The sequence below is a fragment of the Halichondria panicea genome, chromosome 17 (genome assembly GCF_963675165.1).
Source record: "Halichondria panicea chromosome 17, odHalPani1.1, whole genome shotgun sequence".
NCBI lineage: Eukaryota > Metazoa > Porifera > Demospongiae > Suberitida > Halichondriidae > Halichondria > Halichondria panicea.
Window position 1 is genome coordinate 4696125 of NC_087393.1, and position 15083 is coordinate 4711207.

General features: G+C 43.4%; 3 protein-coding genes across 3 annotated transcripts; 2 read left to right on the forward strand and 1 right to left on the reverse strand.

The window, feature by feature from the left end:
* Positions 1 to 8: 8 nt before the first annotated feature.
* Positions 9 to 2702, forward strand: LOC135351684 (mitochondrial glycine transporter B-like). The gene is made up of 7 exons (XM_064550753.1): positions 9 to 501; positions 570 to 678; positions 827 to 897; positions 1073 to 1184; positions 1442 to 1610; positions 1877 to 2136; positions 2313 to 2702. The coding sequence occupies exons 1-7, from the start codon at positions 332 to 334 to the stop codon at positions 2346 to 2348; spliced, it is 927 nt and encodes a 308-aa protein (XP_064406823.1). The 5' UTR covers positions 9 to 331; the 3' UTR covers positions 2349 to 2702.
* Positions 2703 to 2827: 125 nt separating this feature from the next.
* Positions 2828 to 5695, forward strand: LOC135351682 (guanine nucleotide-binding protein subunit alpha-12-like). Its single transcript, XM_064550751.1, has 4 exons — positions 2828 to 3323; positions 4216 to 4266; positions 4604 to 4981; positions 5280 to 5695. Exons 1-4 carry the CDS (start codon positions 2874 to 2876, stop codon positions 5469 to 5471), a joined length of 1071 nt encoding a protein of 356 aa, XP_064406821.1. The 5' UTR covers positions 2828 to 2873; the 3' UTR covers positions 5472 to 5695.
* A 308-nt stretch (positions 5696 to 6003) lies between these two features.
* LOC135351681 (protein HID1-like) lies at positions 6004 to 15044 on the reverse strand. Its single transcript, XM_064550750.1, has 21 exons — positions 14881 to 15044; positions 14540 to 14689; positions 14210 to 14273; positions 13921 to 14018; positions 13562 to 13618; positions 13387 to 13440; positions 13253 to 13299; positions 12793 to 12914; positions 12315 to 12438; positions 11818 to 11936; positions 11608 to 11702; positions 11089 to 11320; positions 10319 to 10476; positions 9896 to 9974; positions 9321 to 9485; positions 8715 to 8881; positions 8264 to 8376; positions 7717 to 8005; positions 7340 to 7431; positions 6655 to 6813; positions 6004 to 6263 (listed from the first exon to the last, which is right to left on the reverse strand). The coding sequence occupies exons 1-21, from the start codon at positions 14944 to 14946 to the stop codon at positions 6179 to 6181; spliced, it is 2535 nt and encodes an 844-aa protein (XP_064406820.1). The 5' UTR covers positions 14947 to 15044; the 3' UTR covers positions 6004 to 6178.
* Between the last annotated feature and the right edge of the window lie 39 nt (positions 15045 to 15083).

Genomic DNA, 15083 nt, shown 5'->3' on the forward strand with positions numbered 1-15083 from the left:
CACTGCACCAGACCGCAATTGAATATCGCTTGACTTCCCGACAAGACATTCTTGACCGTGTGAATCTGCAGCCAAGTGCAGACTGTTACAAAAAGCCACCGTCCCCCATCAAGATGACCAAGGACCTACTTAGAAGAAAAGCTTACCCAAAGCGGGCTCTAGGCTAACGTACGTACAGAAGAGAGACTCGCCACCACTCACCTCTTCTTAGATAAATTTGTAATTATAGTATAGCTATTCGTAGTATCTACCGATCCTGTGGCGATGGGTGCCTAAGTTAAACTCCGAGCCGACAAGCTCACACAAACAGTAGTCCCGCCCTCCAAGAAGGATGGCCTCCAATAACAAGACAATCTCAAGAGGCCAAGGCACCGTGGTTGCTCTAGGAGCCGGTGCCCTCAGTGCCACATGCTCTACACTCATGTTTCAACCACTTGATCTGGTCAAAACCAGAATGCAAACAAGCATTCTAAGAGGACCAATGGCTGCCCCAGTCTACCTGTAAGTTTTGATCAGTTCCTATCATCACAGAATGTGTTTTGACATTATATTTCCCTCCCACGTTTCAGGGCTGCAGCTAATGGAAGTACCACCACCACCGCCATTGGAATGTTTTCCATGTTCAATTCAGTCATACAGAGAGAACGATTCCCAGCACTATGGACGGGAATTTCACCAGTGAGTGTAATAGAATATTTTGTCATGTGATTGTCGAGGTGTTTGTTTTGATCTTGTGTTGTGTAATCTCGATCTTGTGTTATGTGTAATCTCTTTGGTAACAATGTGTTGTGATCATGTACTCACCTGGTTTGTGTCTACACTGCAGTCACTACAAAGATGTGTGCCCAGCATCTCTATTTATTTCGCAACCATTCACCTCCTGAAAACCAGCATTGGGTAAGAATTTCATCATTGCTTATTGAAATTTCATATGTGTTTGTGCTAATTACTAGAGTGTGCTAGTAACGCATGTTTACACACGTGTGTCTTGCTTGGTTACCACTCAATTGTATTGTTTTACAGTGTGCGATATCTTGTTCGTTACTTAACATCTTGTGTTTCTCACGTATAGGAAAGTGGATGGCAACATCAGTCCCCTGCAAGCCTTGGCTACAGGAGCTACAGCACGAGCAGTGGCAGCTTGCACCTTTCTACCCATGACAGTGGTCAAGACACGCTTTGAAGTGAGTGTGCCTAGCAATTATCTTACCACCAAATCACTTATCTCTTTGCCAAAGTTTAGTCTTTGTGGTGCACAAAAGCCTATTGTTACTAACCTTGAAAGTCATGACTCCCTTTTTAGTATTCTAATTCTACTGGCATTCTAATGGCATGCAGTTACAGCCACTTAGTTGTCAAGGACACTATTTTGATGGGTTCTGTGGTTTGTCTCTTACAGGAACGTGGTATGTATTTGACATTCCATATTCTCTCTCTGCAGAGTGGCCACTTCCAGTACAACAGTGTGATACAGGCTCTCAGGTACATCTGGCTCACCGAGGGGTCCAAAGGCCTGTTCAGTGGGCTCTCCGCTACTCTGGCTCGGGATGCTCCCTTCTCTGCCCTCTACTTGCTGTTCTACACTCAGTCAAAACAAGCCGTCATCAAAAGTAAGCTACATCAGCATGTTGTTGCACCATCTGTGTTTGTGTGTGTGCGGTAACTAGGGTACAGAATGCTGTGAATATGATTTAATGAACCCAACAAACATATTGAGTAAGAGCCTGTCACATGGCCAACTTCGTGGAGTACTAATGCTAAGGTCACCACATAACTTCCTGTCAGGTTAGCTAGCTACCTGTTATACGTAGGGTTTAGAGGATGCAACACTGTAAAAGGAAGTAAGTAATTTATTCATATTCCTCTCCCCTTGCAGTGACTGGAGTAGAGCCACCGCCTGCAATGTACAACTTCCCCTGTGGTGTTGTATCTGGTCTAATGGCCTCAGTCATAACTCAGCCGTTTGATGTCATCAAGACCCGAATGCAGGTCAAACCCAAAACCTACCCCACCCTGTCTGCAACCCTCCTAGTCACCATCAAGGATATGGGTCTCAAGGGACTCTTCACTGGTTTCGTACCTCGAGCCACAAGACGTACCCTCATGGCAGCATTCACATGGGCTTTCTATGAAGAGGTGAGTGTAGCTGTAGCTAGTAAGGTATCGCATTTCTCTGATATTGTTTTCCTAGGAACTGCATTGGAATGTTTTTGCATGCCAAAATTAGTTACCGTGTAATTGGTATGTGGCTTCCTCTTTCATCATTAGGGCTTTGTCATTAGTCATGTGATTTATGTTTGTTTTTTCTGTAGATTGTTTGTTTCATTCAACATGGAAGGAACAAATGAACCTCTCTTGGAAACCGTGCACTACAGTAACTCATGACGAGTTTTCATCCTCTCTGTCTGTCCTGATCAATGGCGGCAGAGATTCATGTCCTCAAGGATAATTTCCACTAGATCACCTGGCTAATCATTAGCGATTGAACTCTGAACATAATACATGTAATATTTAATTTATAGCCTACAACAATTCATCTCATCTAAGCTGACCGCTCTGGCCCATTCATCAGAACTGCATTGCAGTCGTTTTTTGTCCTTAGTTTGTTTTGTCCTTTTGTACTGGCTCTCATAGAGCTTTTTTATTATTTATTTGGAATTCTTTTAATAAGGTTCCACAAAAAATAATTATTAAAAAGGGTATTGAGCGTCGTACTTGCATGTGAATTGTAGACACATGGTGCCAATGATTACGTAATGTCAGCTGATTATAATGTTGTGTAATAATTATTATGGGTGGGGCTAGCTTGTCTGAATCAATCTTGTAGTTCTCCGTATATTCGGGGTTGGGTCAAAAGATAGCTAGTCCCCAAGATGGCGACGTGTTTTTATTCTCCAGACGAACAAGAAGCTATTAGAAGAAGTCGGCAGATCGACAAGCAACTCCAGCAGGAGCGAAGAAGCCTAAAACAAGAAATCAAGATTCTGCTACTTGGTGCAGGTGAATCTGGGAAGAGTACTTTCATAAAACAGATGCGAATTCTCCATGGCTCTGATTACTCTGAAGCAGATAGGCTGGACTTTAGGCACACCATATACCACAACATGCTCAAAGGTACCAAGATCTTAGTGGAGGCTAGAAGAAGGCTACAGATTCCACTCCAAAACTCGAAAAACCAGGAGAATGGTAAGGCTATCTCCAGCTACCATCGTGAGGGTGAGCTTTCAGATGAAGACTTTCAACCGTATGTGACTCCCCTGGACGAGCTTTGGAAGGATGCAGGCATACAGAGCACTGTCAAGCGAAGCAATGAGTTCCAGTTGGTATGTTATTGTATGCTCACCTTGTAGAAAAACACTGTCATGCCGTGCCACCTCTATAATTATGATCGAGCAATCTCTAGACTGGCATTTAGTCTAGGCTTGGGTCCCCTGCATGCTGTATTCTGTAGTAGTGTATGCTCACTTTGTAGAAAAACACTGTCATATCGTGCCACCTCTATATTATGATCGAGCAATCTCTAGACTCCATGGCGTAGGCTTGCCCCTGCATGCTGTATTCTGTAGTGGTGTTCGAGGTCAGATCTAGGACGTATTTTACATTACTTGAAGTGTTGATGTTGATGCAGCTGGTTATTAGTTTGTTTGTCTTTGTAGTGAGGTACTATTCAGGCACATCAGTCTCCTTGTAACCAACTTATGCGTTATGTTCATTTTGAGTCACCTTTTGACGCTTGCTTTGTCACTCTTGTATGCATTGTAGCCGGCTTTAGGGCTGGTCTAGGCGTGTCTTATATTAAATGGAAAACTGTGGTACTACTACAAGTACCTTGTATTTGTCATGTGCTTTGCGTATTGTAATCAAAAGTTGTCAGTGCAGCACCCTTTGATAGGTAAAATCACCCTATATTTAAAGTGAGTCATAATTATCTCCAGCTTGTGTTATGAAGTCATACTTCCTCTGCTACTTGGGGTAGGCATGTTGAGTGTGTAAGGTTTCTCTTAACTTAGCTTGTACGTGCTAGAAATAATCATAATTGCATACAATTTGTGCTGATGGATTGTATTACCCTAACTGCCCTACCCTATAGCATTAGTAAAGCATCTGTGATTCTCATATTGAGATCCAGCCTCCGTGTCAATAATAATTGTTTGAGGTTACATTTTCTAGTTTCAAGTGCAAGTTAGTTGGTTGTGACTCTGTGTTTTTGTGCAGGGTGACTCGTTGACCTACTTCATGAAGAACATACAGAGAGTGGGACTACTGGTGAGTATGTGGAGGCCATTCAAACTACGTATGTGGTATTCTTGAGCACCAATGTATATTGAGCACTAATTATGTACATGTATGCAGTACACTATGTACATGTACACTGTGGTTCTTGGTACAGTAATTGCCTCATGTGGCTTTTATAGAGCTTGAATCATGTGTGTGCACTGCACCTTAGTTACGGTCAACAAGTTATAGGATTGACTGTTTTTTGTTGGGATAAAAGATATTCTAATCTTCTTTCACTCTCTCTGTTTTTACTATTGCTATCAATCTCATCATCTACCCAGCAAGATTCTACACAACAATAATAATTATAATTATATCTCTACAGGGTTACCTTCCATCGAGAGAAGATGTCCTACACTCGAGAAAGGCCACTCGCGGTATCCACGAGTATAACATCGATATCCGGGGCGTACCATTCAGATTCGTCGATGTGGGCGGCCAACGATCTCAGCGACAAAAATGGTTTCAGTGTTTCGACGAAGTCACATCGATTCTTTTTCTCATTTCGTCGAGTGCGTACGACCAGACACTGCTCGAGGATCGAGTAACAAATCGTCTTGTTGAGAGTGTCAACATCTTTGACACGATTGTCAACAACCGGTGTTTCCGTCAAGTCTCCATCATCCTGTTCTTCAACAAGACAGACTTACTCATCGATAAAATCAAAGAGAAGAGTATCAAAGACTACTTCCCTGAGTTTCCAGTGAGTGTGTTTGCGTGTACTAACTCTTTCCCTCATCTCTTGAGTCTTTCTCTGCCTGCTCCTAGAAATGTTGCTTAGTTTAATTTGCACAAAGGATATGTATTAATGGCTACTGTTTAGGGGGCTTGTGTACAGTCTGTTAATGGTATTACATGGAGTAGCCAAATTCATTAATTGAAAGACCTTTGAACTTTTATATTGAAGTTGCAAGTGAACACAAAAGCCCTATAAGATCTGATTACCAGAGCTTTGTATTCACTGATGCACATGCACACACACACACCACACACACACGCAGGGCAATCCTCGGAAGCTGGGGGACGTGCAGGACTTCTTAGTGAGTATGTTCAACTCTGTTCGACAAGACAAGACGCAGGAGATGTATCGCCACTTCACCACCGCCACTGACACCGGGAACATTAAAGTGGTCTTTAACATAGTCAAAGACACTATTTTGACCAAGCACATTCAGGACATCATGCAGATATAATAGATTAGTTCTGTTGCTCGCCTAATTTTAAAGCTGTGTTTTACCCTGTCTTTGTTCGTATTGTTGCCCAACGAGACAAAACTACTCAATTTGTACGTATAGCTAGCATGGTTTTAAATTGTTGGCCGTTGCAGCCATTTATTTTATAGTATGACACCTGATCTTCGTTTGTCTGTTTTGTGCTGTTTGCATATAATTATTATTATAATTACAGAAAGAACAAACTCAGCTGCCATAATTTTATAGCCAGTTCTTTTCAAGGCACTAAATTTTCGCAGATAGACCTCGAACCTCGGAACAATGGTTTGTAAGTGCATTGCCAATAATTATACACTTAAGTGTATTCATCTGGGATATTTATGGGATATCACATATTTGTAGACAACCCTAAGAGTGGTGATCATTTGAATCTCTATCCTCGAAAATAAAAAGTTTTAAGCAATCCGCGAAAAATAACCCCAACCCCAACCCACTATATGGTAATCAATACACTGCATGTAAGTACATGGTCTAACAATAGTCATTACAGAACTGGGACATGTACTCAATGAATATCATTATAAAACAATTGCTAATGACAATTAATTATTTATACATCACGTACACATTTTCACACATACATGCATGGTAACCATAGCGATTACAGGGAGTATAACGACACCGTATAATAATATAGTTTTGATAAATTTAATGTAATTATTATTCGATCAGTTAGTTGCCTGAGTGATGTCTGTCTTGTGGACTTGGAACAGCTGGATGGTGGTGTCATACCAGATGGGGGGGTCAAAGTTCCTACAGGGGCGGGGTGAAGACAAAACACAAGTAATGTTATTGATAATGCTATTATAATTATGTGACAGTGATTTGAGGAACGTATCACATGACTTGATACATCATTCCCCCCATACTATCATGTAGGCAATAAACAGCTATAGCTCCCTTTTATCGTGTCATACATAATTATAGTAATAATTTAATTATTAAATTAATTATAATACACTGCCTATGCACGTAGCATTACACATAGCCTCAATCCCAGGCCGATTTGTCTAAAGAATGGAATACGTTATCCCTTCCATTCTTTAAAAAAAAATCTGCGTGGGATCGAGGCTATAATTATTACATGTAGCTAAATATATATTGTGTAAACCGTACGCTTCTGTAGTCTAAACAGTACACCCACCTCACATAGACCACACCCCATATATAAGTGTGGAACCATAGCTCTGTGCTATCACTGGTCTGATACTTCCTGATGAGAATGGGGTGTGGCACTGGGAGGAGTCCCACCAGCGTGCCATTCTTCAGGTACTCCAACACCTCACGCTCTGACTTGACATCACTACACAGGGGGCGAGAATATACATAGGGGGACAAGAATATACACAGGGGGGCGACAATATACACAGGGGGGCCAGAACATACACAGGGGGACGAAAATATACACAGGGGGGCGAGAATATACACAGGGGGACGAGAATATATACAGGGGGACGAGAAAATACACAGGGGGACGAGAATATACACAGCCTGAGTACTATGCTTTATACTTTGAACTTGGGGCAAAGTAATGCTAAATTGCAAAAAAACTACTTGTAACAGTTTACATAACACAACACAGCACAGTGAAGTGGTTGACTACGTAAACAGCTACTTATCTAAAGTTTTTTGGGGCATTTTACCATTTGCCCCAAAATTGCAAATAAGCTATATGCATAATTGATGTGCGTACACACACCTTTTGTTGTTGTAATAACACATCAATACGACCAGCATAGCATTCACAATCACCTGGCATTACTTATCATTCTTAGCCACTTAGGTCTCATAAACATAAGAATTTAGTACATGTGACCGATTCAGCTTACTTTTCAGTGCACAGCTTCTCCACTTGAGGCACCAATATCTGCAGCACTCTGAGGACAGTGTTGAGAGGGAGCTTCTGCTTCCAGCCACGCACCTGCACACCAGTGGGGAGTCATGACAACCAGAATGGGGGTCTCAAATGTAAAAGATAAGGAGCAAATGGTATTCTAATAGGCCAAATTCATTGAAGAAGACCTAGATTAGCTAAGTCACAGACCAGTAACACATGAGCAAAACCAAAGACTTTATGTCAAAACAGCAACATTTCTGCTATCTATACGCACGCCCACAAACACGCACGCACGCACGCGCGCGCACACACACACACACACACACACACACACACACACACGGACACCACACGCACGTGCACACACACCCATTCTGTAGTTGGCTTGAAGTCAGGGGTGGTGGGTTCGATCAGCTGCTGGTTGTTACGGGCCACTTCTTTGTGGAGTGGCAAGAGGTCTTTGGCAGTAGCCGGTTTCCCCTTACCAGTTTTCTTCTTTCCTGGTTTGCTTTTCTCCGGTTCTTGGTGGGTTGGTACGATAGGGGGTGGGGCTTGTGTGAGGGGTGAGGCTTGTGATGGGGTGGCGGGAGATATGTGTGAGGGTGGTGGAGGTTGTGAGAGGGGTGGTTCAGCTGGCTCACGATCAATCTTCTCAATCCTGCAAAAAAGAAGTTTGTCCATTGATATCAATAATAATTCGGGAGACGATAGGTTTTGGAGGATAGTGGGGGAGTGGTGGTTAGTGGGGGGGCTTAGTGGGGGGGATAGTGGGAGGGGCTCAGTGGGGGAGTATAGTGGGGGGGGCTTAGTGGGGGGTAGTGGGGGGGCTTAGTATTATTCTTAGAACATGACAGCACTTTTGCAGGAAAAGGGCCCATCCATCCATGTACAGTATAAAAATCTGGTAATCACTCACTCCTCTGTGTCTGACTGAGGCTCCACCTCTACTTGCACTGTCTGGATGAGTGCAGGAGGTGCTATGTCCGCAACATGACCCTCCCCACTCTCAGGGGATTGAGGGGGCGGGGCCTGAGATAACCAAAGAACACAATAATTATGATTAGTCACGGACAGTCCCAGTGTTGGGCTTGACCGCACAGTGATCTGATTATAATTATACGCATTATTACTATTAATTACACCGAATTTTTTAGGCCTATAATTTTCGTAGTTTTTGCACATTGACCTATGTAAACCTCCAAAAATTATGAGCCTCGAAATTTGAAGTTATTGTACATGTATTTACTTTCGTAGTGTGAAGGGGCTATCCTTGAAAAAATCCACGAAAACTTTATTTTTGAGCAATTCACAAAATAATAATCATGGTCCTCGAAAATTTGGCACTATAAGATATAATAGTCTCTCACCTCGGTTGCTTGCTCCTCCCCCTCGAGTGGCACCTGTGGCAGTGTCGACTCATTGTCCCCCACCTTCCTCTGTGGGCGTGTGACTTGGTATGAGTCCTCGGGCAAGTTAGCCAGCTGGTAGAACATGGCCTTAGAGCGGACAAGCGAGTACACCAGGTTGATATTGCCTGAGGGGAAGTACTGTACGTATTCACTGTGTACAGTAACAATTAGAAGCTGTACTAAAGTGATACGCATCGTGTTACAGCTACAGGGCAGACAGAACCTCTAAATGTATGGACTCTACGAATCTTATAATCAAGACACTCAACCAAATAGAAGCACCTACGTGTAGACATTAAACATAAAACCCTGAAATCAAGACACATCAATAGAACTATACGTACATGTAGTTCTCAAAGCGTGTACATTAATTCCCATAGTAGTATAGTGCACTTGTACAATTTAATTACTGCAGCAGCTCAGTTGTGCAACTGGTGATGTTATTAATCAAATCTTTTAGTGCAGCACTAGATTATTATACAGCAACCCTTTGCCTTCCACGTAGCTACATCGTGGCTAGCAGTGTTACAAGAAGCTGCTCGCATAATAAGTGGCAGTGCTCACCGTCAAACTGGTACTGAATGATGTTGTTGAAGATCTCGAGCATATAGAACACGAGGTAATGGTTGGTGGGTTTGGCAAACAGGAACCACGGAGTGGAGAATGACTCCATGAGGTGCATCAGACGAGAGCACGTTACCATGGAGAGGGTCTTCAGGTAGGGTGACACTGGAGGGAGGATAACAACTTGTACTTCGATCCACTTGAACCAAATTGTCAGAACACAGTAATTACTGAAGATCATGGACACAAAATATACAAACAAAAAAAACTGGGTACTAGACACACTGGAAAGTTTCATCCTATTCAACATATTGGCAGCTACTTACATGCATCATGTGAGGGAGTACAACTGCAGGAAAGTCTATCCAGCTAACACAATACTATGTGCAGGCTTCAATTTAATAGGAAGGAGAGGGGGAGGGGGAGGGGGAGGGGGGGTAGTACATGCATACCAAGGTGTCTTTACTCAAGTACTACTAACACAACTTCACCAGCTTGACAATACTCAGTATAATTATGAGTAAAATTGCTGTAGCTAACAATTATCTTCACGTACAGCAAATGTACACTCTCACCATTGACCATGACAGTGAGGAGACAGTCATAGAGGGGCTGTAGTCGAGGGAGACCACTCGTGATTATCTTGTGGAACACCTGCACCAAAACCAGAGCATCATTGATAGTCATGCATACACGTTAATGAAAACAATGTGTGAGAGAACAATACAAAGCTTCACACTCCAACCAGCTAGTGTACACCCAAATTTGAACATTGATGATACAGGATTTTTTCTATGATACTAAAGCTATGGCTGTTGAAAATTCAAGTACACTTAACAATGATTCAAGGACAGTTGAACAGTCGTAACTTTGATCCACTTAGAAAGAGACCTTTTAATGATGTGCCAAAATTTTGTTGGGGTCATAATTTGTTGTTTTTTCGGCCTTGGACCACATTTTGGTCACACCCACACACACCCACACACACCCACACACACCAGGAACATGAGGTCAGCATGGCTGGCTCCAGTGCACTTGGGGATGTCGGGCATGTAGATCTTGTGCAGGAATGGCTTGTTGATCCTCACTCCAAAGTTCCTCTCTCCACTCAGCACTAGTAGAATGAACACCCCCACGTGGAGCATCCCCACCAGCGCTACAGGATGGGAGGGGAAGGTCAAGTACTAACTAGGCCATGGGAGATTAGACCAACAAAAAACAGGCCAGTATTATTACCTACCTGATCAGACTTAATGCTTATCGTACACTACTGATTGTAGAATTCTCAACAGCCTTGGTCCCAGGCTGATTTTAGTTTAATTCTTTTCGACTTAGCGTTACAATAGAAAAAAGTCGGGCCAGGAACGAGGCTAAATGCCCAATAGAACGACTCTTGAAAGGTACTATAATTATAATGAGTTGCAAGTACACTAACAAGCTTGGGGAAAAGATGTGCAAAATGTCCCCCCACTCACACACACACCCCTTCACCACACACACACATCAACCCCTCACCACACACACACATACACACATACACCACCCCCTCACCACACACACACATCAACCCCTCACCACACACACACATACACACATACACCACCCCCTCACCACACACACACATCAACCCCTCACCACACACACACATACACACATACACCACCCCCTCACCACACACACACATCAACCCCTCACCACATACATCACACACGCACACACATACTGCCCCCTCACCACACACACACACACACACACACTACCCCCTCACCTGGGTTGGTCCTCGTCTCGAGCAGCTGTTGCAGGAGTGGTACGAGCATATCAAAGAGGGTGGGGCTACACAGCATGTGCATGAGGAACTTCTGGTTGAGCTCAAACAGTTTCCAGAAGATGATGTAGATCTCCTGAGTGAAGTAGATCTTCTTGATGGAATGAGGAAGGTAGGTATAGCGGAGAGGGTTCATTAGAAGGTTGGTCAGTCCTTTCGTTATCAGCTCTAAATCCTGTATGCATGCATGGGACAGAAAGATGTCAGGCATGGGAGTAATGCAACATTTCATATCACAACTTAAAACTCAATAATGGAGACCCGAAACCCTGAGAATAATTTCCCTAGCTAGCTGTGTTTTGATAGCAGATTAACGCATCAGGGAATAGGGGGAGCTGGTGAGTAATGCAACGCACTGATGATGATCACAACATAATGCAAAAACCCTGACAAGAAATAATTTGACTTTCCCTAGCTGTGTTTAGCTCTTTAATGGCTGAGACCCACCACCAATCAGCTTACCTCCGTCTGATGGAGCCTGGATATGAAGCTGCAGAAGAGGTTTCCCATTCCAGCCCCGCCTACCTGCCCTGCCCCCACACTCGGAGCACTTCCTCCTGGGGAGAAAAGGGAGCAATAAAACACGTCGTAACTTGAGTTTAGGAAGATTACAAATTACTCTGAAGTAGTGTGTTTATCTAGCTATGTGGATGTGGATGTATTCTCTCTCACCTGTTTGCTGTTGCCTGACAAGGTCAGAGGGTGAGGTGTAGTCTAGGAGAATGGCCAACAGCTGTGTGGATGTCTCTACCAGCTCTCCCCTCGGGTCAGCCACCATCGCATAGTAGTAGCTGTATAGGGGCAAGTGGTGTGGGTGTGGGTGTGGGGTGTGTGTGTGGTGTGTGTGTGTGTGTGTGTGTGTGCAGTGAATTGATGTTTAATACCACAGGGGCTGAAATGGCATGTAAAGTACTATAATTTTAAAAGCTACATATACGTATAAGTGCATGTAAGTGCTTTATTACGGTTGTCAAGGACATCAATGCGGCTAAGTATGACACCTTGCTCGATCACAAGTTTGTTAGTACTATGTCTAAAGGCCGAAGGTGTAGCCACTGTACATAAGTGTGTACAACAGCTTGAACGTGGATTTATAATTAAGATCAAGTATTCAATGAACAACAGCGTATATAATGCAGGGGATAGCGGGGGATAGTGGGGAGACTTACGGGACCCCGTATCCGACGGGATCGTAGGAGCAGACCACGTTGATGAGAGAGGTGAGGAGTGGGAGAACGTGACGATTCTCGGGGGACGTGAAGTGGGACAACCATCGATTAGCACCACTCACCTCTGCAGGGGACGAGGGAATGTGTCATACTTAAGCAATTATTTCTTACGCAACATCTAAACTGTAGCAATAATTATAGATACCATGACTGCAATCAGCAGTAAGCTCTCCCTACACACACGAACAGATAAACAGACGTATTTTAGAGTCAGCTCTTTGACCGCAACTATTCATAATAATTATAGCTACTGTACTAGTATATGACAATAATGAACTATACTGACCAATAATGACCAAAAGAGGGTGTACAGTACATGACATACAAGTACATTGTACATTGCTATACTACCACTGCTGATCATTCCAAAGGATATATTAAAGTCATGCTATAGTTGACATGACCTCCAGCTACTCACCTCCGGGGGTGAGGTAAAGGGCCTCAGAGAAGCAAGTGATGAGCAGTTTGAGAATAGCCGTCCTGTGGTTGTCAATGAGTTTAGTGGACCCTGGAGAGTGTGTGCACCCGATACCAGCCTCCCTGTGGTGGGGGTGGGGGGGGGCATGTAGTCACATTCACTAATTAAGGACATGCAGTTATATTCACAGCTATATATAGTTGGTGAATTATGGATCTACAACTTGCAGACACCCGATACCAGCCTCCCTGGGGGTGGGAGGGGGGTGGGGGGGCATGTGGTCACCTTCACTAATTAAGGACTAATTAAAACCACAACATGCAGCAGAGATTTAGATCACACTGGAGTGTGTTTATTGCTTAAAGATAAAATGTTGCTACATTGTATCTCTAGTTAGCCAATGAAAAGTGGGATGTAGATCATGTGACTAATAGGTAGACACAACTTCGCGTGTACCTACCATATATACTCGCAGCTGTCCAGTGATGCCAGGTCATCGGGATTCTCCTGCAGACAACACACACACACATAACTCAGTACACACACTAATATAAGGAATCTCGTATGTAATATCGAAGTGATAAGACAGCTTACAGGGCCAAGCTTGGACTTTGGCACCACAGTGAAGTCCGGGCAAAACAGGAGGTCCTGTTGAGAGAGAGAGGGAGATAAAGATACTTATACACTAATAGCTTCTTTATATGTAATGATGGGTGTGTACAAAAATGTGAATCTACGAAAAGGAAATAATTATGTTTCCTCTACTTACAGTGAGTGAGTTGAGGAGCACCTGTGCCAGTGCCTGAGGCTGCTCACCATCTTGAGTCTGTGGGAGGAAAACAATAATTATAGGTTTCAGAAACCATGTAAACCACGGGATGTGTGTGTGTGTGGACACTGAGTAGAGTGTTTCCACCACATGTATTATTCATTGATAGTTGTGCTGGCATCATCACAGTCTCTTAGAGCACATGTAATAAGTAAACATCTTTAACTCTTAGACCAACCAGAAAGTGAATGTTGTACTGTTATTTTTCACCACACAAACGATACAAAGTATACAAATTATAAACGTGATCCACAACAGCTGCGAGGTAGTGTAACTAAGCAATGCATGCATGTACGTACCTCTAGGAAGCTGGCTGGGGACCAGAAGAGCAGTCTCCAGTCAGGGGCCTCAAACAGGAAGGGGAGGAGTCTAGTGAGCAGCTGGACACAGTTCAACACTGAGTGGAGGGAGGGGGATAATCTTAAAGGCATTGAAATCGTAAGTAGTTCCAAAATCAACAAATTACTGTACATTAAAAATCAAAATACTTAGAGCGTCTATTATTTTATTAATTGGTAATGAGGGATAAGAACGGGTGCCAGGCCACGCCCAGCTACAAGGCGTGCTGGTATCTTACATGTAACTCACCGATCACCTGCTCCTTGTCTCCAGTGCAGGCTGTAGCTGCACATGCACTGATCTTCTCAACCACCTGTGAGGGAATCAGAGTAACTATAGCAATAACAATCCACACTACTCCAATGATCAAATAATTATAGGTTCTTCAAATAGAGAGAGAGATCCCAAGAAAAGTCACAGTAATGCTCTAAATCACTACAGTGCCATAGAAATAAACAAACCCATTCCCTCCACATTCCACTCCTAGGTTAAAGTAAACACTACTAGGAATGTTATGTTAGCACAGCTTCCTTATTCACATAATTATTCTAAAGAGCATTACAGTAGCCCCGACCGTACCTTGAAGCAGAGGGCAGTCAGGTTGCCTGAGGCCTTGTCCCGGAGGTCCCGTATGTCCTGGAACGTGATAAGAGTGAAGTAGTCTTGAGGGGTGAGGGTGGGGTCAGACCAGAACCGATCCCAGAACGAGTTGTCTAGTGCCGTCACAGACTGTGTGTGGTGTGGGTGGTGTGTGGGTGTATGGCCGTGTGTGGGGGAAGTGTGGGTGACTACCATGTTTAAGTTAAGCTCATTGATTTGACCTTTGACACAGATCCATAGCTAGATTAGATACATTCTCATAATAATGTAATATTGATAACCTTTGAGATCTACTCCCTTTTGTGGAGTACTTCACTCACTTGTTTGCTGGTGACCAGGTCTAAAACAGCTGCTCTGAAGTCCTGCTTGCTTGCCTTGCCTCCCATCTCTTTGATAGTGGTGTAGTAATATTGAATGTGAAACTATCAAGTTTCTCAAGTGACCTCGGCTCTATTACAATTTACATTATCTGGTAATGGTAGTCTCAGTAACTTATAGAGAAACTAGGTAATGATAGTGCATG